General features: G+C 43.7%; 1 protein-coding gene across 1 annotated transcript in view; it reads left to right on the top strand.

Annotated features, from left to right (window-relative positions):
- The window catches only part of PEX14 (peroxisomal biogenesis factor 14), a 146,964-nt gene that overhangs the window by 64,567 nt on the left and 57,960 nt on the right, over window positions 1-24,437 (top strand). Inside the window, exon 3 of the mRNA XM_027843975.1 lies at window positions 4,960-5,044. Coding sequence (XP_027699776.1) covers window positions 4,960-5,044 — 85 coding nt within the window. The remainder of the gene's footprint in view (window positions 1-4,959; window positions 5,045-24,437) is intronic.

Below are 24,437 nucleotides of genomic sequence, written 5' to 3'. Positions count from 1 at the left end.
GAAATTTTTGGAGGGATAGGGGAAAGGTTTCTGTCTCTCTAGGTTAACAATAGGATGATACCATTAGTGTATACTGTTGAAGACCTCTCTGTCCCTATTTCCTCTGTGCCTTCCAGTACCCCTGCAGAGAATGAGACACAAAGGATGCAGCGTGGTACCCAGGCTACCATCTTGTGTATTTCCCTCAGATGGAGAATGGTAACTTCTCACTTATCCATCCATGCTGTGTCTTGATCGTTATTGACCCACGTCTAGTGATTTCCTTGACCACACCCATCCTGTCTAGGCAGAGCAGAAGATGGCTTCCTTTCCTTTTTAAAAGAAAAGACAGATCAGCTGGTGTTTTGTGTATGTGCATAAGTATCTGAGGGGGGCTGAGGATAGGGGAGAGTCACGATTTGGTTCAGCCAGAGAGGAATGGTTCGTATACTCTGCATGGTGTCTTAATTTTGCTCTGTCATTGGTTTGACTCTAGTCTGGTCCAGATGGTGATGATTGAAACTTCAAATGAGGTAGCCATGGTGTAAATGGAGTCTGAAGATGGAGATTTCCGATTGTGGTTCTAGAAACTACCTAGGTGACCCTGCCTGCTTTATGTAGAGGTAGTACCTAATTAGAGCCTTGTGGGAAGCTAGAGAGTCTAAGGGGCAGAGGTGAGAGGAGAGTGTGCTTTACTCACATGGTGTAACAGCTCATGCAGAGTCCCGAGGGTGTGAGACCAAGAAGTCAGTTTGGAATGTAGAGTGCCTGAAGGGCAGAAATGTACAAGATGGCAAAGGTCTCTACGTGCCAAAGTAAGGAAATGGTGTTTTATCCTAGAGGTGGCTGGGAGCTAGTAAAGCTTCTTGAGAAGGACAGCAACATGATCAGACCTGTTTATCTTAGGGAGATTTGACAGCGTCTCAAAGTAGAGAGACAGATTGGAGAGAGGAGAGACCCTGGAGGAAGTTATGGCCTTAGTCTAGGCTAGAGGTGACAAAGGCTGGAGGGAAGGTGGTAGCAAGAGGAGGAACAATTCTGGAGATATTCTGGAGGTAGAATTCATAGGACATGCAACTGAATGACTGTAGAGGAGAGGGGTGATGGAAGGGGAGAAGTCGAGGATGACCCTGGGCCCATGGACTTGGCTAACTGGAAGGATGGTGGTGCTCTCATCTGAAATAGGGAAGCTTGGAGGAGGGACGGATATCATGGGTAAGATGAAGAAGTCTGTTTTGGATTTCAGATTTGAGGTGCTTACAAAATCTCCTGGGGAAGACATCCAGCAAGTAGTTGTTGATCCTGAGTGCTCAGCACATTGATTGGCACAAAGTAATCTTTGAATGAATTGTAAAATGGTGATGGTGGTGGTGGTGGTGGTGGTGGTGGTGGTGGTGGTGGTGATGGTGATGATGACAACGATGACGATGACGACACCTGGGGCCCCACAGAGACTCTGACTGATGGAGATCTAGATCTGTGAGTCATCTGCGTAGAGGGGATAATTGAATTCATGGCATGGGAGGGAACTCATTTGAGAGGGATTTGGAGCTCATCACACAGAGGGCCGATTTTAAACGAGCTAGGAGGCCAGATCTTCTGCTGAGAGGAAGTGGAGGTTAGGGAGGAGAAGGGTGAGTTGTGTGGAAGGCAGTAAAACAAGGCTGGGGGGATCATAGAGATCATGGGATATAGAACTGAAAGGGACAGTAGAGTTCATTTAGTAAGTCCGACTTCTCATTTTGCAGATGAAGAAACTTAAATTTGGAGAGTGAAGTGATTCTGTTGTTCTGGCTGTTCCACGAACAAGACCCTTTGTCTCTCTACTCCAGGCATTATCTCTGGCTGCCCCCCCCCCCCCCCCCCCCCGTGCCTGGAACATTCCCTCCTCTTCCCTCCCTGGCTTCTGTTAAATCTCACCTAAAATCCCGTTTTAATGGAAGCTTTCCTCAACTCTCTCACTGCTGCTGCTGCTGCTGCTAGTACTGCTACTACTACTAGCTGGTTAGCTAGCATTTATATAGTGCCAAGTGCTTTACAAACATCATCTCATTTGATCCTCACAACAACCCTGGAAGGTAGTTGCTGTTATCCCCATTTTACAGGTGAGGAAACTGAGGCAAACAGAGGGTAAGTGACTTGACCAGAATCATATAGCTAGTAAGTGTCTGAAGCAGGATTTGAACTCAAGTCTTCCTGACTCCAGGCCCTGCCCTCTGTCCATGCAGCCTACCTAGTTTTCTCCTCAAATATTAATTATTTCCTTTTTATCCTGTCCATAGCTTGCTTTGTTTGCATGTTGTCTCCTGCATTAGATTGTAAGCTCCTCCAAGGCTGATGCTGTCTTTTACCTCTTTTTGTATCCCCAGTGCTTAGCATAGTGCTTGGCATATAGCAGTCACTTAATAAATGTTGATTGAGTGAGTGAATGATTGCTCAACTAAGGTCATCCAAGTGGTAAGTGTCAGAGCAGACATTCAAACCTCAGTCCCCAGACTGTCCATCTAATGCTGTTTCTGCTATATCGCTGCTACTTCAACTATCTCCATCCCTATATGTGACCCTTAAGACCCTCTTAGTATTTACCTCTCTGAGCCTTCATTTCCTCATCTGTTGATTGGGGATAATAGTGGCATCTACTTCACTGGGTTATTGTGAGGATCCAATGAGATAATAGATTTAAAGCACTTTGCAAACCTTTAAGCTCTCTGTAAGCGTGAGCTATTAGCTTTTATTATTATTATGATGATAGTGGCTTTCTGGAAAAAGCTTATGGCCCCAGGCAGTTAGCTACCAACTCCTTGGAGCTGAGCCTGGATCCTGAGAAATGGCATGTCAAGTGATATCAATATGTGTTGTTGGGGAGGGACCAAGGTTTGGCCAAAATGGAGAGGCCCAGAGTTTATCTATCTTCGAAAGGGTATGTCTTGGTTAATCTTAAGCCTTACCCATAGTGGAGTAGCCATTTCCCCTAATCACTTGCCTTTTCTGGATTACTTGGGACTCTTCAAAAATGTCTGTCGGGAAGGATGAGGAAAAAGAGATGAGCACTGCCGCTGCCACTGCCAGCTATCACAGTTTTCCTGTTGTGAAAATAAGCACCGACTTTCTTACATTCCATCCATTGAACAGTTATCTTTGAGCAGCCAATGAATGAGTAGCGTGAATCAATGAGTAGAGGATGGGTGTCCTCACCTGGAACCGTAGATTAGATTCTTCTCCTGGTTTGCTGAGGCGTCATCCCCGTGGTCATATGCAGTGGGGTTTCCCTGCTTCTTGCCTGGAGCCCCGGTGTTGATATGTGTTGTTGATGTGTTGAGTGAGGTGGAGGCTAAGATCTTCATCAGCTTTCTTGCCATTCCCTAGATGGCTTGTGAGCAAGAAGACACAGATTGTGTCAAATGTTGTTCAGTTGGTGATGTGGGCGGTGAGATCTTTTGTTAGCCGTTCCTTCATTTGCTCATTCACTCCTCATTTAATCTTTGCTATGTGTAGAACACTGTGCTGTAGCCCCAGACTCCCAGCATTCAGACTCCTGAACTCTTCAGTGCTCTGGCCGCTCTTAGAGCCACAGAGAGCAGTGAAGGTCTGCTTTCAGGATGGTGGTTTAGTGGGGACACTTCAGGATTTTTAGCTTTCCAGGAAATACCAGATCAGCCTCTTGAGTTTTCGGTGAACATTGTTGATCATGGTTGGGAATTGGATACAGAAGATGTGTAAGAGCTGGCCTGTCCTCCAGGAGCTAACAAACTACTCCAGCAGTAATTGGAAAGATTAGGTGAAACACAAACACTTAACTGTGTGCAGTGGGAGAGAAAAGAAAAAGGGGGCAGACAGTGTGTGTGTGTGGGGGGGCTCACCCAAACATCAGCGAGCATCTACAAATCCCTTCCCTTTTGTCTGTGTCTCCATTTTGATCGTTTGTAAAATGAGGGGGCTGGACCAGATCTGGTTCTCCCTGTGTGGTCTGGGCACCCTGGGAGTCCATGATGTCAAACTGTTTTCACAATAATACCAAGATGTTTGCATTTCTAATGCAACAAATATTGATAGAAATAACTCACATAAACAAAGCTGGTTGAGGGGTCCTCAACAGTTTTTAAGAATATAAAGGGATCCTGAGCCCAGAAAGTTTGAGAACCACTAGACTAGATGATCTCTACAAGCAGCTTAGTGGTTCTGAAGTTTGTTCCTTTTTGCTTTGTCTCCTTAGCTTCTAGGACAGGGCCTTAACACAGAGTAGATGCTGAATAAGTGTTTGGGAAATTGAATTCAGTTAGTATTTATTGCATGTGTATTGTAGGGATAGCAGAGGAGAATAAAATAGGGCATTCTTTCCTCTGCCTTGAGAGGCTGGTGGTCTAGTTGGAGGGAACAAGAAATTCCCACATGAAACATTGGAGTAGCAATGCAGTGTAGGATGTGACTTCCAACCATGTGCTTCTGTAACTGGAGGTGAGACTTTAAGAATGAGTAGAATTTAGAGAAGTGGGGGCAAAATAGATGGGCCAGGCATACAGTGGTCGGAGTGAGTCTGGTGCTTTATGGGTCACTGAGGAGACAGGCCTGACCTGGGGAGTGGGAGGAGTGTCTTGGGCCCATTGGGAAAGTTTGTTTAATTCAACAAGCATTTTTAAAGTATCTACTATGGGCTAGCCACTTTGCCTTGGGAGATGATGTTCTACAGGAATAAAGTTCAATAAGTAGTTTAGGGATAGATCATGGAGGGGCTGAAAGTCAAGAGAATTTCATGTTGACATTTTGGGGAAAGGCCTATTGGAGGCTGTTGAGCTGAGAAATGACATCATATTTTTTAAGATAAATTTTTGTTTTGATGTTTGACAAATAACCATTATGCTCTTAAATTTGACTGACACATAGGCTTTGTTTCCACAGACCTGGATTGAACCATTTGGCTTTTCAATCTTCAGCTTCAGACTCCTGACATTTTCTTCTCTTCTGTTTTCTCTTCCCATCCAGATTGCCACTGCAGTCAAATTTCTACAGAACTCCCGGGTCCGCCAAAGCCCACTTTCAACCAGGAGGGCATTTCTTAAGAAGAAAGGTACATAATTACTTTCATTGCTCTGAATTGTCTACCAAAAAAAGGACATGGGGGCAGGTTTGGGGAGGAGGCATGCTTTTAATAACAGGCATCCTGTGCGCTCAAAGGATAGTCTCTGCACTCATCTGATTTCCTATCAGGTTGGGAATATGGGTTTTTTTTTCCTTTCTGTGGAACAGAAAGATCATCCAGTGAGCACTATTCCACAGAATGCATGGGGGCAAAAAAAAAACAAAAAGAAAAAACAAAGGCATTCTATGAATCCCCCTGGCCTCAGGAAGGCCAGCTGTGGGTGAGGAGGTCACCTGCTTCAGAAAAGAGCAGAGCCGGAGAGATGCAAAGACTGAGGGGCTCGGCAAGGTCAGGTTAAGGTCAGGCTTGGGGTCAGTCTGATTTACAGGCTGAAATGGTAAATTGCTGGTGCTCTAGTATTTCTGTAGACTGGAGTAGAATGAATCTCAACAAATTCAGTACTGCCTGAAGCAGAATTTGGTGGCTGTGCTGGGGACACCAAACAAATTGGCCTTTTCCTGCCAAGTCTCCAAGTTGGGAATCAGTAACTTACAAAGGAAGATAGATCTTTTGGGAGGGGAGGTGGGAGAATGGGACTTTTTTCTCTCAGTTGACTCCCTCCCATTGGCCCACTCCCCCCCCATTGGAAAAAAAGAAAGACAAAAGTCTTATAATAAATATGAATAGTCAAGTAAAACATATTCCCACCATGACCACATTAGAAATGTATGTCTCATTCTCTACACTGAGTCCGTCCTCTCTAGTCAGGAGGTGGGTTGCATGCTTCATCACTGGTCCTCTCTACCTGTGTTTGGTCACAGCAGCAATCAGAGTTCTTAAGTCTTCCAAACTTATCTTTATAGAGCTGGTGACATTGTATGAGTTGTCCTCTGGTTCTTCTCACTTCACTGTGTATTAATTCATATGTGTTTTCCCAGATTTCTTTGAATCCATTCCTTTTGTCATTTCTCACAGCATAATAATATTTTATTACATTCACATAGCATAATTTGTTTGACCATTTTCCAATTGATGACTATGCCTTTTAGTTTCCAGGTTTTTTGCCTCTGCAAAAAGAGATGCTATAAATATTTTTGTACCCATGGATCCTCTTTCTCTTTCTTTGATCTTTAGACCCAGTAGTGTTATCATGGGGCTAAAGGGTATATGCACAGTTTAGTGACTTTTGGGGCATAGTTCCAAATTGCTTTCCAGAATGACGGGCCCAGCTCCACTAACAGTGCATTAATGGTCCTGTTTTCCCAAAGCTCCACTGACATTTGTCATTTCTCTTTTTTTGTTAACTTTGCCAGTCTGACAGGTATAAGATGAAAACTCACGAGTTGCTTTAATTTGTGTTTTCTTTAATTATTAGTGATTTGGAGCATTTTTTCATATGATTGCTGATAATTTGCATTTCTTTCTTTGAAAACTGCCTGTTTCTACCCTTTGACCATTTGATGATAGATTTTGATACAGCTTAAAAAATTAGTTTTGGGGCAAGCTCCCCCAACTTTTTTCCCTTACTCAAAAAAAATATATATTTCCTCTTTAGTATCTAGAATAGCAATCTACCCAAAAAAACTCCATTGGAATGGCTTGAAGAGGTGAAATTGTTTGGTGCTGTATGCTAGGCAGTATTTTGTGATGCCCACGTGAAAGAATGCTTCTTTTCTTGGCACAAGTGAAATTCTGAGCCTGTCTTAGGCCAGCATCCCATCAGGAATCCCCTGAAAGAAGAGGGCCCAGTGGTGTGTTCAGGAACTGGCATCATTGGGGCAGCAGCTAGGAAGGAGGCTGCCATGTTGCCTTTCTGGCCCCTCTGGAGTGGCTGAGGCCTGAGGGGTGGCATCCATATGCCGATTGTGTCGTGGGCACTCTGCACATTTAGGAGATTATGAAAATCTGGAGCTTGTTGGCCGAACACTCCACTGTGTGAGCATCGTGCCATAGAAGAGTTTTTCCTTGAAATCTGTGGACCTATGGGGAGTAATTAATCATAAAAGCTTGGGGATTTCAGCTCTATCATCAAAGCAATGAAGCAGGGGAAAGCTGAGCCTAAAAGCCGTGCTGATTACCCACGGTAACCTGATACAAAATCTATTGTTGCTGAGAGATCCTTAGCCCCAGTATATTGTGCAATATTATAACTGCCTGAGCTGCTCTTCCACTGACAGTGACCAGTTATTCCTCATTTTCTCTCAAACGCAGCTGGGTTAGAATTTCATTTGCAGAAGGTATTTAGAGCAATTTGGAGACAAATGTCTCTGGTGTTTGCTCGGCACTTCCCACCGCAGGCCTTGCCGAGCAGTTTTAGTATCAAGAGCTTCATCTAATCTGTTTAATTTTAATAAATCCGTGACTGGGAGAGGGAAAGAGGAAGAGGGAGAGAGAGACAGAGACAGAGAGAGACACCCACATCCACATAGGCCTAAATACTACCTCTTATGAGTTACTTGGCTAATAATTATTGAAGAGCAGAAACTGTTTGGTGGAACTGTTATTTGTTGTCCCTTTTTTTTTATTCTTTGTAATGGTGTTCCCTGCCTCTCTTCTAATCGTTATGAATGTGAAACATAGGAGAACAAAGCTCCACGAAACTTGGCTGGAGTGAGCCAGTGCCCTCTGGCCATCTCTGTGATGACAGATGTGCCTTTGTCCACAGCCATTTAATGGTGAACCCAGTGTGCCCATTTCCTCCACTCAGCTTTGCCCAATTCTTACTATCTTCTAACCTCAGCACCAGGGCCAGCTCCCCTGCCCAAGGTGACTGCTTTGCGAGTCTGTCCTTACCATTAAGTGTCTTGGCTTTGTAATGACCGGCTATGGCTTGCATTAGATAGTCAGCTATGTCCCAGAACTCTTCGGGTTACTCCCATTCTCAACGACTTCCTCCTTTCTTCATTACTACTACTCAACTTACTTAGCAGACTTAATTGCCATTGGTGTGGGTAGATTGTAGGACTTGGAATCAGGAGGACGCAGGTTCAAGCCCTGCCTTGGACATGCATTGACTGTGAGGCCATGGGTAAGTCCTTCAACCTCTCAATGTACCAGGCACCTCTGCATAGGAAGAGAGAGTTTCCACCTTAAGCCACTTAAACTGTTGAACTCCAAGGCATCTTTGTGAGCCAAAGAACAAGGAGAAATGCCAAGAACCAGCCATAGGGGGATGAAGCTTGAAGGGACCGTAGTGATCAGCGAGACCAGCCCTCTCAATTTGTAGATGAGAAATATGTTTTAGCAGGAATGTTCTTTTTCAAGCCCAAAACCAAGGGGAAAAAAACTTGGGGTAGCTGGGCATCTGTCTGTCTATAAGCAGAATCATAAACTGTCTATGGACAGGACCAGGAATGTCTCTTAAATCACCCAACTCCATTATCCTCTCAAGATGCTGCTGGAGCCAGTCCTCAGCCATTTCCGAGTGGAATCCCCATAGGGTGGGTTCTGGCAGGACCTCCCTGGATAGAGAATTGCAAGGTTTGATGGGTGCCTGGGGAAGAAAAGGCCCCTTTGTGGATTTAAGCTTCCCGTTTCCAATTCCCCCTGGTTCCCTCGGTCAGGCTTGTAGGATCAGAATAGCTTGGCAGCCTCTGGCTGGGGATGGAAAGGGGGGGTCTGGTGCAGCACAGCGGGGCAGCAAGCCCACAGTCAGTCCCTTAGCCCCCTTGCAGTTGCTGAGAGGGAACCTGGGCGGCTCATTGACTGCGGGGGCTACTGGTAGCCACCCTCTCAGCCTCTCCCCAAAGGAGTCATTGCAGTGAGTGGGTTTGGAGCCCTGGCTTTGGGGGGGCTCGCAGCTTCAGGAGTCTTGGCTTTTCCTAGCAAATGTCACTTCGGGGAATTACAGTGAAGCACTGACTTGAATTATAATCTGGACTTTTTTTTTTTTTAATAAACATCTCTTTCCTGAAAAGGCAAATCCAATTTTGTTTTTCTTTTAATATTATTTAATATTTAATATAGAAATTGAGGTCCCTGTAGTGCATGTCAGTTCAGTGGAAAATGAAGGTTACTTTGGGAGCATCAGCTGAGTTTGTTTTATTATGAAACCACAGCTGGGAGCTGCAACTGCATCCTGCCCCTATTATTCATGGGTTAAGGGTGGGTGGTCCCTGATTTTTTTGTGGGGGAGAAATCTCAGAAGGGGGCATTGGGTTCATCTCAACTTTTCACCATTTTGTTGTGATCCCTTTAGGATGTTTCAAACTCTGGACGTGGAGCCATTAATGAGAAACTTGAAGTTATTAGAATCATTTATCATTTCTTTGAAGTTGGTACTGCCATTTTGTGTAATTTATAACATTTCCTCTTTTTTTTATCGAGAACTTTTTGGTTGAAAGAGAAAAGCATCTGTTCACCTTCAGTATGTTCAAGTAAATGTTTTTGTTTGCCTTCCAACTCCTTGCTTCTGCAGTGACACACCAGGCTTCCTCATCATCCGCTGTATGGGGGCTCAAACCCTTAGTGAAGCAGCCTAGATTTAGAAGTCGTGTTTGCCGGGTGGTGTCAGCTTTGGGGCTTGAAGCAGGCTAGAGGCCAGAAGGCTGGGTTAATCTAGAAAGCAACAACAGAGAGTCAGCCCAGGAAGGGGAGTGTCCAGATTCGGTGTCTGTAAGCTTGTGATCTTTGGCAGTGGAACCACGAAGTGCTGGAGGCCTAGGTCAGTAGAAGTGCTGACCTTTTAGTGGTTGGTGGGGAGGATAGTGGCCTGTCGGTGTGATTCCCACACACCTGAGGCTGGTACAGAGCAAATGTCCTGGGAGTGAAAAGCTGGGACAAGAGGAGCTCTTCTGTGTCCCCCTGGTTGGCGGGCCCTCCGAGTGCAGGAGAAAAAGCATTAATTGGTGCCGGCTGTCAGCAGCCCATTCACAAGTTGCTTGCTTCTCTGAGGAGGAAACTAACAAACCTACTCTCCCTCATGTTGGAAATATCTCCCACCCCACTGGAGAGGGAAAACGTTGTATCCCTGAGTCTAGGAGGTGAAAATAGATCTCCTCGTCTGTCTCTTCTTGGAAGGCAAGCCTTCAGCAGCAAAGCTACCTCTTTCCTGGGAAGAAACATATGGAAGAAACCAACTGGGCCTCAACCTTGGCAGTAGAGAGGAGGCGAGCAAGCCTCTAACTGGGAGTATTTTAAAGGGGAGTAAATTCTTACACAGATTTCAATTTAACTCTCTTTTATTACTTTTCTTTTTTATAATTTAAGTCCATTTCATGAGGCAGTTTGCATGTCCTTGAGTGGAATCTCGTTACCATGAAAGCTTTTTTAGCATTGATTTCATAGCAGTCTTAATTTAATAGCTCCGCCATTACTGAGAAGCCCTGGGAGTGAGGCCCTAGCTTTCCAGGTCACTGACCTTTTAATTACAAACCTTGTTCTGATGGCCAGGTTATCGACTGGACAGCTCCCAGCTTGTGCCCCTAGGATGAAAACGAAAATAACTATGTTTCCTCCCCCACCTCCAGGAAAAAAAAAATTGTAACCTCTTGTGTTTCTAAAATTAATTTTCTCCTTCAGCTTTGCTTTATAATTAATTCTTTAATACGTCTTGGTGAAGCCTGACGTCTCTCCAAAGCCTTTTCTTGAACCAGCAGACAAGTTTGCAGCGGGGGGTGGGAAGGCAGTGTGATCATTTCCCTTTGCTACCCCCCTGCTAGATTGTGGTCCAGTCGTTCATAGTTGGATAGTTCTTAGGCTGGGCTAGCACTGTGGGTGTTGATTTGGGTAAGAGTGAGGGGTGGGGAGGGTGGGCCTCTTAACACTCAGATTAGTAGGACATGGATTAGGAGGCGCCTGGGCCAAGCAAGTGATTTGGAAAGCTCTGAATTTGGGGGTTTCATTAGGAGGTGATCAAGTTATTGACTCTGGTACATTTTTGAAGAGGCCCCCTTTATTAGGAAAAAAATGAATTGATTAATGTTTTACCTTTTCACTGCTCTCCCAGTGCTAGATGACTGGAGAGGAGATCCACTCTGCAGTCGGGGATTCAAGGGTTCTACTGGCCACGGAGTTTGGTGGTCACCACGTGTGTCTTAGGATTCTTTGGACTGGTGAGGTAGCAAAGGAACGCAGAGCAGAAACAAGGTTTTCGACAGTAACTAAACCCCAGGGAAAGGGAGGGAAAGCAAACCAGGAAGATGCCTTCGCTCGTTCCTGAGTGTGTAGCCTGCCACGGTTCGACCCATCTCTCCTGTCTGACTCCTCTGGTTCTCTGTGGCTTCCTGCCCTGGTTCTCTCAGGGGAGATAACAGTGGGGGCAGGGAGGGTGCTCGGCCTGCCGGTGGATGAGGCAGCAGTGCTACCAACACAAACATCCCCAGGAACGGGTCCAGGGCCTTGTGCTGCAGCAACGTGTTTGTTTCTGAGAATGATGGAGCATCTCTATCCATCTGCTGTGAGCGGGCCATCTTCCTTTCCTGCCAGTCTTGCATCTGCATATCTATCACCTGCTCTTCTCTGCCAGCCTATTCATCACCCTGACTATTTTTTTCACCCCCTATCAATTTTCCTGCTCCCCTTGTTATCCAACCTGTCCTGAACTCTCCGAATCCGTGAGACCTACAGCAGGTAGGGCAGCCGAAAGCCATGGAAATACGGAAACTCTCGCTCTCTGACCCAAAGGCTGTAGCAGATCAACAGTGACCACGGGTGCTTCCCCCGGGTGGTTATGGGGGACCAGGTAAGGGTCCTAGACCTCACTCTGAAACGGAGAGGGTTGGGTTGTTAGGAGTGAAGAAGAAAAATTTCTTTCAGTGACCCTGAAAACAGAGCCCAAAGGTGAGCCACAAGTCCAGCTGTAATAAGAGAAACTAACATCTGGGAGCCTGTGATGTTGTGCTGTCGTGTGGGGCTGTTGGTGATGCCAACTCTCGGTGGTCGCTGAGAACCCTGATGGAGGCAGACTGGGGACCCCCAGGAGATGGTGTAGGATTTTGCGTACTTCTGTGTTTGTGTTTTATCTCCCCACCAGACCGTGAGCTCAGCACGGCCGGGTCTCATCTAACCTTTGGAGCTCTTCAGTACATAACTTGATGAATGAATGGAGGCGCCAGAGGAAGTGGTAGGGGGAGAGAGAGAAGGAAGTAAGGGGAAGAGCCAACACTGTTACATTTATTTTGTCTGGAGGGGAGGAAGGCAGAAAGAATAGGACTAAAGAGAAGAACAAGATGGCCTCTGTAAGATGTGATGATTCAGGTTGCTAAGGATTGTGGAGTTCAGGGAACAACAAGTAAAAAGGATGAAGGATGTCCCTCAAGCTAGGGACCGCAGAGAGCAGCTGCTGTGACAGACGAGGATGGCAGTTGAGATTAGCTGAAGCTCATAATAAACAAAATCTAAGAAAAGAACCAAGGGTACATACAACCTGTGACCTCAAATTTCTATACACACAGGAAGAGCAGATCATAACGTAAGGAGGCAGATTAGATCTCATCGTTATCCTGGATGAGACTCGGGGAGTTGTAGCCTATGAGTAGACTAAGGCTCTGGATGATTATACAGAAGAAACAAGATGGGTTAAAGGGGTGTGTAGGGGGGACGACTGTATATTAAAAATCCTCATGTAAGTAAGTCCAAGAAGCAGGAGAAGGATAGCAGGGAGCTTTTAGGTGGAGATCACTGGAGGGAGAGAAAGAAGTAATTTTGTCCTTAGAGTGAGAATACTACAGACCACCAGGACAGAAAGAGGGAATAGATCAGAAATAGATCGAAAGCCTAATGCAGAAGTGTGATATAGTAGTGACTGGGGACAAGGGAGTAGAGTCAGTTATTGAGATATTCAGTAGAGATCTTTTTTTGCAAAAAAAACAAAAACAAAAACAAAAACCTCAAAAAACGAAAACAAAGCACCAACTACCTTCTTGACGTGTTTTAATGATAATTTCATCCTTCAAAAGGTAGAGGAACCAATAGGAATGCTCTCTTGGATCTGATTTCTCACTAACAGGGAGAATCTGGTTGCTGAGTTGGAAATGATGAGAACTTTGAGGAGGGAGGTATAGGAGAGCCAGGCATGGGCTGTAAAATCCCACGATTTTGGGAAAGTAGACTTTAGAGTTTTCAAAGGATCTCATAATCTAAAATTCTTCAGAGGAAGTCAGCAAAGGAGAGATGGGAAATTCACAAGACACAAAGGGAAATAATTCCAGCAAGGAGGAAGAAGCACAGATTTTCTAAAGAGATTGATGTGGGTGCACAGGGAATTCTCCAACAAACTTATATTTTAAACCACAATGTTTAGAAGATGGAAGCAAGGACAGGTAGCAGAGAGTGAATATGAGAGCGTGGCACCGTCCTGTGAAAATGTTGTCAGAGTGAGCTGAAGCTGGCTAGCAGGCGGACCTAAGGAGAGCAGAAGGGCTGGTGTGGCTGTCTGTTTTTGTGTTTTACTGTATTGAGGAAAAGGGAGGCGCTGAAGAAGACGTAGGACCAGTGCTTGGCTGACAGGGAAGTGAAGGCAGAACTACAGAATTCCTGTTTTGTTTCTCTGTCCAGAAAAATGACCTTTGCATTGGAAATGACAAGACAAAAAATAGCTGGCAGAGAGTTTGTGCTGAAGACAAATAAGGAAATGAGGAATGCCTCACTGAAATCCAGTCACCTCAAGTCTCTCCCCGTTCTGCTCCATCTTCCATTCAGCTGCCAAAGTGATTTTAAAGAGTAGCTCTGACATGCCACCCCTCCCCTTGCCTCTGCTCCCCGAAACTCCAGCGGCACCTTTTTACTTCCAAGACCAAATATAAAATCCTCTCAGTGGCCTTCAAAGCCTTTCCTAGCCTGCCCTCTCCCCATACCTGTCCCACCCACTCACCCACCCACTCCGTAGTCTAGTGACACTGCTTTCCTTGCGGTTTCTTACACAAGACACCCATCTGCAGAGTCCAGGCATTTTCACTGACTCTCTCCCCCTCGGCCCTCCCCCACCCCTGGAATTCTCCCTCCTCAACTCCACCTGATGTTTCTGGCTTCCTTCAAGTCACAGCCACAAAAACCACTTTCTACAGGAACCCTTTCCTGATCCCCTTTAATTCTAGAGACTTCCATTTGTTAACTATCTCTAATTTATCCTATCTTTGCCTTATCTATACACAATCACTCTTTGAGAGCAGGGCCTGTATTTTGCCTTTCTTAGTATTCCTAGTGCTTAGCACTGTGCCTGGCACATAGTAGGTGCTTGAGAAATGTTTCTTGACTGACCCATGTGACCTCAACAGCCTTGGGTACTAAGAGCAGTGGCCACTGTGACGGCTGCACCATCTTTGGTGATATTGGAGAGGTTGGGGAGAGTGAGAGAGAATGATGCACGGGAAGTGTACCATTGGATGAGAGGTATACGTGCAGCTCTCCTCATTCTCAAAAAGGGACGAGAGAAGGAAATGCAAACTTGAGGTCAGTGTACTTGACTTTGATTACTAGGGAAATCCCTCATTCTTGAGCTGGTTAGCGAGCATCTAGAAGGGAAGTTGGCCTGGCTTTATCAAGAACAAGTCCTACACTTCTTTCCATCATTGAGCGGGTTAGTGACTAACCTGGCAAGTCAAGAGAGTGATCTCCATGACGATCTCCAGGTTTTGGCAGAGAATTTGGTAAAGTACCTGTTAACATTCTTGTGGAAAAAACCTCGGCTATAACAATGAGGTTTTGAATTGGTGGAATGTCTAGTTAAGAGACTCAAAATAGGCTTCACTGATTTCATGCTGACTTAGCAGGAGATCGCCATTGGAGTCTGTGTTTCACCCTGGGCTGTTTGATGTCTATTTATATCACTGACTTGGATAAGAACTTAAATGGTATGTTTGTCCAATGTGCAGATGACACAAAGCTGGGAGGGATAGATAGCTAAAACACTGGATGAGAGAGACAAAGGGGAGAAGGAGGTGGGTAATGTGAAATGTCCAGAAACATAGGCTATAGCCATGTTTTAGGGCTTTAAATGACAGGCTGAATAGTTTCTATTTTATGCTAGAAGCAGTGGGGATCCATTGAAGGTTCTGCTTTGTGTTTATCTTCTATATTCTCAACTGATTTATTTACGTTGACTCCCTCAGTAGAATATTTTTGCCTTTCTTTGTATACCCAGGGTTTAGTACAGTGTCTGGTACATAGTGACCCTTTAATAAATGCTTGTTGACTGATTGATTAAGGCAGATTATTTTGTCGGTTGTGTGGAGGATGGACTGGAGAAGGTAGAGATTAGAAGTAAGGAGCCCAGTTAAGACGCTATCACAGTTACTCCGATGACAAATGATGAGAGAAGAGGTGAGCCAGGTAGAATGTATAAGGCCTGGCAGCTGACTGGCTGTGGAGGGTGAAGGAGCCTCTAAGGGTGGGAGTGTCCTCCATGAATAGAAGGGACATTTGGAAGAGAGATGGGTTATGGGGGAAAACAGTGCATCCCATTTTAGACATATTTTATTTGTGGTAGGAACCATTCGTCAAACATTTGAGTTTCTGTTATGTGCAAAACATGCCATTTCCATTTATGTGAATCCAAGAAACTTTTTTTGCAATAATTCAAATTCTTTGAAGTAAGGAGTCCAGTGTAAGTTGCAGAGAATTAGAGGATTAGGCTTATTTTGGAAGTTCTGTCAGGAGGCAAGAGATGGGGGAAATTCTGGAAAACCTGATGATTACCTACATATGGCTATTAATTAACTTTTATGGGCCTTGGTTTACCTATCTGTGTATTTAGAGACGTGATTGATTTCTCAGGTTCTTTCTAGGTCTACAATAATGTGAGCCTCTGAGACAGCTAGGCGGTGCCACAGTGCACAGAGCTCCGGGCCTGGAGTCATGCAGACCCGATTTCAAATACTTAGTAGCTGTGTGACCTTGGGCAAGTCACTTAACCTCTGTTTTTGCTCAGCTTCCTCAGCTGTAAAATGGAGACAATAACCTACCTCCCAGGATTGATGTGAGGATCAAATGAGATAATATTTGTGAAGCGTTAGTACCTGGCACATAGTAGGTGCTGTTTAAATGCTAGTTAATTTATTGCCTATGAAAATATAGTATGGCTCCCACCTGGTATGCCTACCATAATCTTTCAGATATACTTGAAGTCTCACTGTAATGTACTTTTAAAATGGTGAATTTCTTGTCTGTAACTGGAGACAGAATTTTTGAAATGTATATATTATAAGATTATGCTCCAGAGGAAGAGAAAGAATTGTTTTTTAACCTATGGAATTATGAGGCACAGCCCAGTGTAGTGGATAGAGAGCTAGCTCTGCTGGGCCCTGGTGGTGTGGCTCTGGGCAGGTGACTTCACCTGAAGTACACTGGGACTGCTTAGCTGCAGAGAAGGTGCCGTTAGGCACCGGGGAAGGAAGTTTCCTCCTGGGATAAGATCACTGGTCTAGTCGCTATCCCGATGGAATTGTACGAGATAGGAAGCCACATAATGAATTGCTACTAACCACTGAGTCCTAAATGTAGATTTGAAGATTTGAAGTTCTGTTCTTTGAGTGTATTTGAAATTCCTTCTTTCCAGGAATGAAGGATTGACGTCTCTCAGAGGAACATTGACTTTTATTCCACTTTCCAAGTACAAAATCACTGCAGTATGTCTGCACTCATTGCCTTGACTTCCTCACCCTTTCCTCCTCCTCTTTCTCTCACCTTTCAGTCCTTGCGGTCTAGCTTCTGACTGTACGTACCACTTGACTGATTGTGCTCTCTCCAAGGTTTCTAACAGTCTTGTAGTAGCTAAATCTAGTGTCTTCTTCCTCAATCCTTACCCTTATTGACTTCTCTGTCAAGAAGCTTTTTGTACTATTTACCACCTTTTCCCTGATTGCGCACTCAATGCAGCCTTTGAGGTCAAGGTGCAGCAGAGTGTGCGCACTCAATGCAGCCTTTGAGGTCAAGGTGCAGCAGAGTGTGGATCAGTTCTTTGCCACTTGTGCTAATTTTGGCTTGATAATCAGCACCCAGAAAACAGAGGTTCTCCACCAGCTAGCCCCACACCATCTCTTCGTAGAACCATTAGTTACAGCAAATGGAAAAGCTTTGAATGCAGTGGATAAGTTCACTTACTTTCCAGGGATATATACATAGATGATGAAGTGAGCAGAATCAGGAGAACATTGTATGAAGTAACAACATTGTACAATTGTACAGTGACACACACATTGCCAGAGCTAGCCCAGTGTTTGGGAGGCTCCTAAGGAAAGTGTGGGAGAGAAGAGGTATTAGGCTGTCTACCAAACTGAAGGTCTACAGAGCCATTGTGTTGATGTTGTTGTATCCTGTAAAAAGTGGACAGTCTACCAACACCATGCCAGGAAACCGAATGACTTTCATTTAAATTGTTAGGAAGATTCTGAAGATCACCTGGCAGGATATGGTCCCAGACATTGAAGTCCTTTATCAAGCTGAACTGCCAAGCATTCATATTACTGCGGAGAGCCCAACTATGATGGACTGGCCCTGTTGTTTGAATGTCAAACGTATGTTTGCCAAAAAGACTATCGTATGGAGAATTCACACAAGGCAAATGCTCGCGTGAAGGTCAGAAGAAGTGATACAGGAGCCCTCTCAAGGTCTCGCTAAAGAACTTTGGAATTGATTGTGTGACCTGGGAGACACCAGCATGGCATGCCTTCATCAAAGAAGGTGCTGTGCTCTGTGAGCAAAGAAGAATTGTAGTAGCCCGAGAGAAACCCACGATGTGCAGATTTAGAGAATCCACCCAAATGTTCACATGGACCATCTGTGCCCAACCTGAGCTTGTGTTGGTCTGATCAGCCACAGTTGGACACGCTGTACCTTGACCCCGACATAGTGGTGTCATTCTGGTCCTTGAGAATGAAGCCCAACAGCTGCTCCCTCTTGTATACTCACAGTTCTTCCAGGCTTTCCCGACAGTGTTCTTGGCTCCTCCTTCTTAATCTCCTTTGCTTGATCATCATCCATCTGCTGCCCCCTAATTGTGCGTGCACATCGAGGCTTTGTCTCTTACTGATCCCATCAGTTTCCGTGGATCCATTTAGCTCTGTGCTAATGATGTCCAGATCTATAAATCTGGACCTAATCTCTCCTGAGCTCCAGACCTGCCTGTGCTGACTGCTGGACATCTCCACCTGGACATCCCTTTGGCACCACAAGCTCTAAACTGGAAACCACCATCTTCCCCCTAAACTTATTCCCTACAAAGCTAGGGGTACTAGTCGCTGAGGTTTGCAGCCTTGGAGTCACGCTCAGTATTCTCTCCTGCCTCCCAGCGCCCAGTTAGCTGCTAAATCTTATCAGTTCTCCTTTTTTAATGCTCTCCATTCACAAAGCCACCGACCTGGTTCAGGGCCTTGGTGCCTCTTGCCTGACCACTTTACTGATTATTCAGTAGTCTCCTTGCTTCTACTCTCTCTCTCTCTCTTTCTCTCTCTCTCTTATTTATTTGTTTGCTTATTTATTTATTTGTTTATTCATTTATTTATTTATTTAGGCCATTGGGGTTAAGTGACTTGCCCAGGGTCACACAGCTAGTAAGTGTCAAGTGTTTGGTCTAAGGCCAGATTTGAACTCAGGTCCTCCTAACTTCAGGGTCGGTGCTCTATCCACTGTGCCACCTAGCTGCCCTACTCTCTCTCTTCTCCAGGTCCTTCCTCTCAGTGGCCAAAGTAATCTTCCTCAAACACAAGTTTGACTTTTTGCTCCTACACTCAAAATCTTCCCTCCCTATGACCTCTGACAAGATACAGACTCTGCTCTGGGGCATGTAAAGCGCTTCATGTTCACCCCCAGCCTACCTGTCACTTTCCCAGGCTTCATGGGCTCAAACTGGTCTGCTTGCTGTTCTTTGGACTGGATACTCCATTTCTGCTCTCAAGGCTTTTCATCCCTTCTCTCCTCAGCTCAACCTGATAGGCTCCTTAGCTTCTTCTCATTCTACTCTGGGGTTGTGTCTTTCAGATAATCTGTCCTGGTCCTCTCCAACCTCTTCAAATGGTATTGATGAATAAATGATACTTATCTGTTGTATTCCCTCAGTAGAATATAAACCCCTGGAGAGCAGGACTTTTGTTTTATTTGCATTATGCATTGTATATAGTAGACACTTAATAAATGCTCTTTGATTGAATGAATGAATGCTGTAGCGCATCTTTCTGTTGCCCTTTGGGTTCTCTCAACTAAGAGAGTTAAATATTTACATGTAGTCTATTACCAAAAGTTTTCAGAAGCGTTTTGGTGCTATATATCTAGGCATTTTATCTGTTTGATGTTATTTTTAGGGGGCTCGTCCAGTCTGTACCCGAGTACAGTAAGTAAATGTGAGGGGGTCAGGAAGGGCCTCATGTTGGAGCTCAGCTTTGAGGACAGCTCGGGGTTTGGCGAGGAAGCAAGCAGGAAGGGGAGCCTTCCATGCATGGGAGTAGCCAGTGCACTTGCAGGAAGGAGGGAGGCCAGTCTGCCTGCCTTGCACAGCGTGTGAATGAAGGGGAAATCTGCCAGGGTGAGGAGTTTTCGTGTTTTCCTCGAGACACTCAGGAATGACCTGTGCATGTCTTCAAGGCCCAGATGGGCATTGTGTGAGATGGGGCATGTGCATGATTTTCAGTTACCATAAAATAATCCCAGTTTAAAAAATAAATAAATTTAGCGTTGACTAATCTGTAAAGCAAAAGACTTCAGAATCGCTTTGTCCAGTGTGAATTTAGTTGTCACAAACGTGTTCCCCTTATTTTTCCTTGAAACTGGACGGTGTATTTTCTTCCTTAGCAGTTTTGTCATCTTGAAGTTAGCTGCAGTGTGCTTTGTACTGTAGAGTGTATCCCCTCCTCCCAGGCCTGGGCTATTGGAGGTGCTGGACACTTCATTTCTAAGGGGAGCGGTTTGTCGCTCTGAGGGTTCATGGTAAGTAATGTGCCTGAAAGTGTGGGGACGGAACCCTTGTCTCGCAGGTTTGTATTGGAATGGGCCTTTACCAGGTCCTCCCAACAGCTGTATTCGGTTTCCAGATATTCCAGTGGGAGAAGGTGGGGAAAGTGTTGACCCTCTCGGTCCTCCTCAGGAGCACCGGGCAGATAATGTGGCTGTGCTCTCCTGTTTACTATTAATTATGCTTTTAGCTTAAAAGGCCCTGAACAGAACCTTTCAGTAATTAGATTGTTGATTAGCATGTTATCAATATTGGGCTGGACTTGGGTAGATTTCTGTTTGTAAAGTGCCTGCAGACTGTGACTTTCATTCAGAAGTTGAAGTTCCCCATTCCATAGAATCTCAGGGGCAGGGAGGTGGGAGGGAGAAGACAATGTGAGCCTCTATGATAAATTAAATATCACAATCACACGAATGTCAGTTTTTCAGTTAAAACCAAAGTGCATAGAAATGAGACTCTCCCTGCCCCTCTAAAGCTTCAAGCTGTCGGTGTGCTGTTGGCCAACAAGAAACGTACTTGACCACTGACCGCCTTGCAGTCCTGGCTGCGTTAGTGATGCCCAGTCAGAGTTGCCTTGGCTCAGCTGAAGCTGCCAGGGTCACTTCACCAGACACCATTACAGAATTTGGGGGCATTGACAGAAAGGCCCAGGTGGGGCTTGAGGTATAGGCACTTAGAAACAGAGGTAATTGGATCAGAGTGCAATTGAGAAGGAGAATAAATATGGAGCTCCATGACGCCTCCATTTGGAGTCCATTTCAGATATTTAACCTAATTTAGGAACTTTTTTTTCTTACATAGCCCTTTAAAGAGGAAAGAGAGTCCGTGCAGGCAGGATCCATATCAGAGAAACAGATGACAGATGAGAGCACCTTTTGGGGAACGGGGTAGAGAAGGATCTTAATACCTTGTAAGGTTGATAGGGGATGGATTTGGAGTCGGAGGAGCTGGGTTAGATTTCAGTTCTGCTACTGGCTGCCTGTGCTGACAGGGCAAGTCACTTCAGCAGTCTGGACCTCCCTCAGTCATAGCCTTTGAGGCTCTAAATCTGTGATCTTGTGATTTCTTCCTTTCCCCTGTACACCCTGTCCCAGTGGATATAGCCAGCAAGTGTGGTTTTAGGCTCCTGTCATGCTACCCAGGACCTTCAGTGCTCTCAGTGACCTACGCTTAGTATAGTAAAAGCATTTACTGACTTTCAACTGAATTCCCATTGTACTTGGTGTAGAGGGACCCAGGAAATAAGCTTGAGATTATTATTGACTCTTATCTGTCCCTCAACCCTCAAATCTAATCAGTTATCAACCCTGTCAATTCTGCCTCCTGTGACGTAGGAAAACCCCTCTACCAATGCAGATTGGCATTTGATCTGCAACTTCTGGTCTTGGAGGCTGGCCCAGTGGCTCACAGATATGTGTAGGAGGCAAGACTTGAACCCAGGGTTTCCTGATCAGGAGCCTGGCTCTCCAGCAAATGTTTATTTGGTTGAATTGATGTTCATCAGGCCAATGGTGAGCTCCAGAGGCTCTTTACCAGAGTGGCTGCAGAATAATGAATTTTTTTTTGGCCATAGCAATTAGCAGAGACTATCTACTAAGTCTTAGAGGGATTATGATCTCGGTAGAGGAAATCCCCACCTGGAGGAAATCCTAGACCCTCGATGTTAGTGTAGATGTGACTTCTTCCCCTACTAGACCATAAAATTCAGGAGGGCAAGGCTCTGTATCATATAAAAATTTATCATGTCCCCTGGGAGTTAGCACTGTGCACTGTACCCAGTGGATGCTTAATGAGGATTTGTTGATTGATTGATTTATTAAGGAGTTTATAGCCTAGTAGATGGGTGATGAGTCTATGACATGTTTATTAAGCTGTTTGTGTATATGATGAGTTTCATTCATGTAACAATTCAATAACAATATAACAATTGAGAGTAATTGTATTTTATTTTAAAATTGCTTTATTGTATAATTTTTAAAAATTCAATTAAATTTTTATTTTATTTTCAGCTCTGAATTCTCTTCCTCCCATTACTTTCTCCCTCTAGCCCCCATTGGGAAAACAAGAAAAGCAAAACCTGTTTCAAACATGTGTAGTCAAGCAAAACAAATTCCCACATTAACCATGTCCAAAAAAAATATCTAAATCTTTACCTTGAGCCCATTACCTCTCTGTTGAGAGGTGGATAGCATGTTTTATCTTGAGTCTTTTGAAATCATATTTGTTCCTTATGCTAGAGTTCCTAAGTCTTCCAAAGTTGTTTGTCTTTACAGTGTTGTTCTTATTGTATAAAATGTTCTCCTGGTTCTTCTATTCACTTCACTTTGCATCATTTCATAAAGCCTTCCCAGGTTTTTCTGAAACCATCCCTTTAATAATTTCTTACAGCATGATAGTATTCTATCATAGTCATACACCACAACTTATATATTCAGCCATTCCTTAATTGATGGACACTACCTCAGTTTTCAGTTTTTTGCCACAACAAAAAACAACTGTGATAAGTATTTTTGTACATATAAGTCATTTTCCCCTTTTTTAAAGATCTCTTTGGGGTATAGACCTAGTCGACATATCCGCAGGTTAAAAGGTATGCACAGTTCAATAGCTTGGGCATAGTTCCATATTGTTTTCCAGAATTACTGGACCAGTTCATAGCTCCACCAACAGTGCATTAATGCATCTGTTTCTGGCATCTCCTACAGCATTTATCATTTTCCTTTTTTGTCAACTTTGCTAATCAAATGGGCATGAAGTGTTGTCTAAGAGTAGTTTTAATTTGCATTTCTCTATTAGTGATTTGGAGCAGTTTTTCATATGATTATTGGTATATTGGATTGCATTTTCTGAAAACTGCCTATTCAAATCCTTTCACAATTTATCAGTTGGGGAATGACTCTTGTTTATGTAAATTTGAATCAGTTTCCTATCTTAGAAGTGAAACCTTTATCCAAGAAATATACTGCAAAGACTTTTCCCCATTTTCCAGGTTCTCTTTTAATTTTATCTGCATGAGTTTTGTTTGTTTAAAAAAACACTTTTTAATTTTATGTAATCAAAATTGTCCATTTTACCTTCTGTGAACCTCTCTATCTCTTATTTGGTCATGAACTCTTCCCCTCTCCATAGGTCTGACAGGTAATTTTTTTTCTGTGCTCCTCTAATTTGATTATGATGTCACCCTTCCCACTTTTTTTTCATTAATTCCTTGATATTCTTGGCTTTTTGTTATTCCAGATGAATTTTATTGTTTTTTTTCCCCTAGCACTGAATAAGTAAATTAATTTAGGTAGTGTTGTCTTTTTTTTTTTTTTTTTTTTTGGTGAGGCAGTTGGGGTTAAGTGACTTGTCCAGAGTCACACAGCTAGTGAGTGTTATGTGTCTGAGGCTGGATTTGAACTCAGGTCCTCCTGAATCCAGGGCTGGTGCTCTACCTCCTGTGCCAGCTAGCTGCTCCAAGTGTTGTCATTTTTATCATGTTGACTTGGTCTACCCATGAGCAGTTAATATTTCTCCAGTTATTTAGATCTATCTTTATTTGAGTAAAGAGGGTTTTGTAATTGTGTTCATATTGTTTCTGGGTAAGCCTTGGCAGGTGATGCTCAAGTATTTTAAATTATCTGTAGGTATTTTAGATGACATTTCTCCTTTTGTCTTGCTGGATTTTGTAGGCAGTATACAGAAATGTTAATGATTTATGTCTTTTTATTTTATATTCTGCAGTTTTGAGGAAGTCGTTAATGTTTCAGGTAGTTTTTTGGTTGACTCTGTAATGTTCTCAGAGTAAACCTTTGTATCTCCTGCTGAAAGTGATAATTTTGTTTCCTTTTTATCTATGCTTATTCCTTAATTTTCCTTTCTTTGTCTTAACTGCTATAGCCAGCATTTCTGGCACTATACTGAATAGCATTGATGAAAATGGACATCCTTGCTTTACCCTGGATCTTATTGGAAAAGGCTCTTTTCTTTTCCCCTTTACAGATAATGCTTGCTCTGATTTAGATAGATAAGTTTTTTAATCATTTTGAGGAAAGTTTTATATATTCCTATGCTTTCTAGTGTTGTATCTTGTCAAAACCTTTTCTGTATCCATTGAACTAATTGTGGGTTTTTTGTTTCTGTTATCAATATGGTTATGTTAATAATTTCCCCAACATCAGATATCCTAATATTTCATAATATAGAATATATATGCTATACTATCAATTTTATATTTATAATAAAATTTTTAATGCATATATATATAATCCTAATATTTTTCTATTATGCATTTCTGATACCATCCTGATCATAATGTATAATCTTTGTGATTATGTTGCTATGGTTTCCTTGCTAATATTTTATTTAAAATATTTGCATCAATATTCATTAGAGATATTGGCCTATAGTTTTCTTTTTTGTTTTTGACTCTCTCTGGTTTAGGTACCAAGAACAGATTTGTGTCATAGAAGGAATTTGGTAGGACTTCTTTTCCTATATTTTTCAAACAATTTATATGAT

Source organism: Vombatus ursinus, unplaced genomic scaffold, assembly GCF_900497805.2.
Source record: "Vombatus ursinus unplaced genomic scaffold, bare-nosed wombat genome assembly UNPS02014932.1, whole genome shotgun sequence".
Classification (NCBI taxonomy): domain Eukaryota; kingdom Metazoa; phylum Chordata; class Mammalia; order Diprotodontia; family Vombatidae; genus Vombatus; species Vombatus ursinus.
Note: the sequence above shows the minus strand (reverse complement) of the source record. Positions and strands in the feature narration are given on the sequence as shown.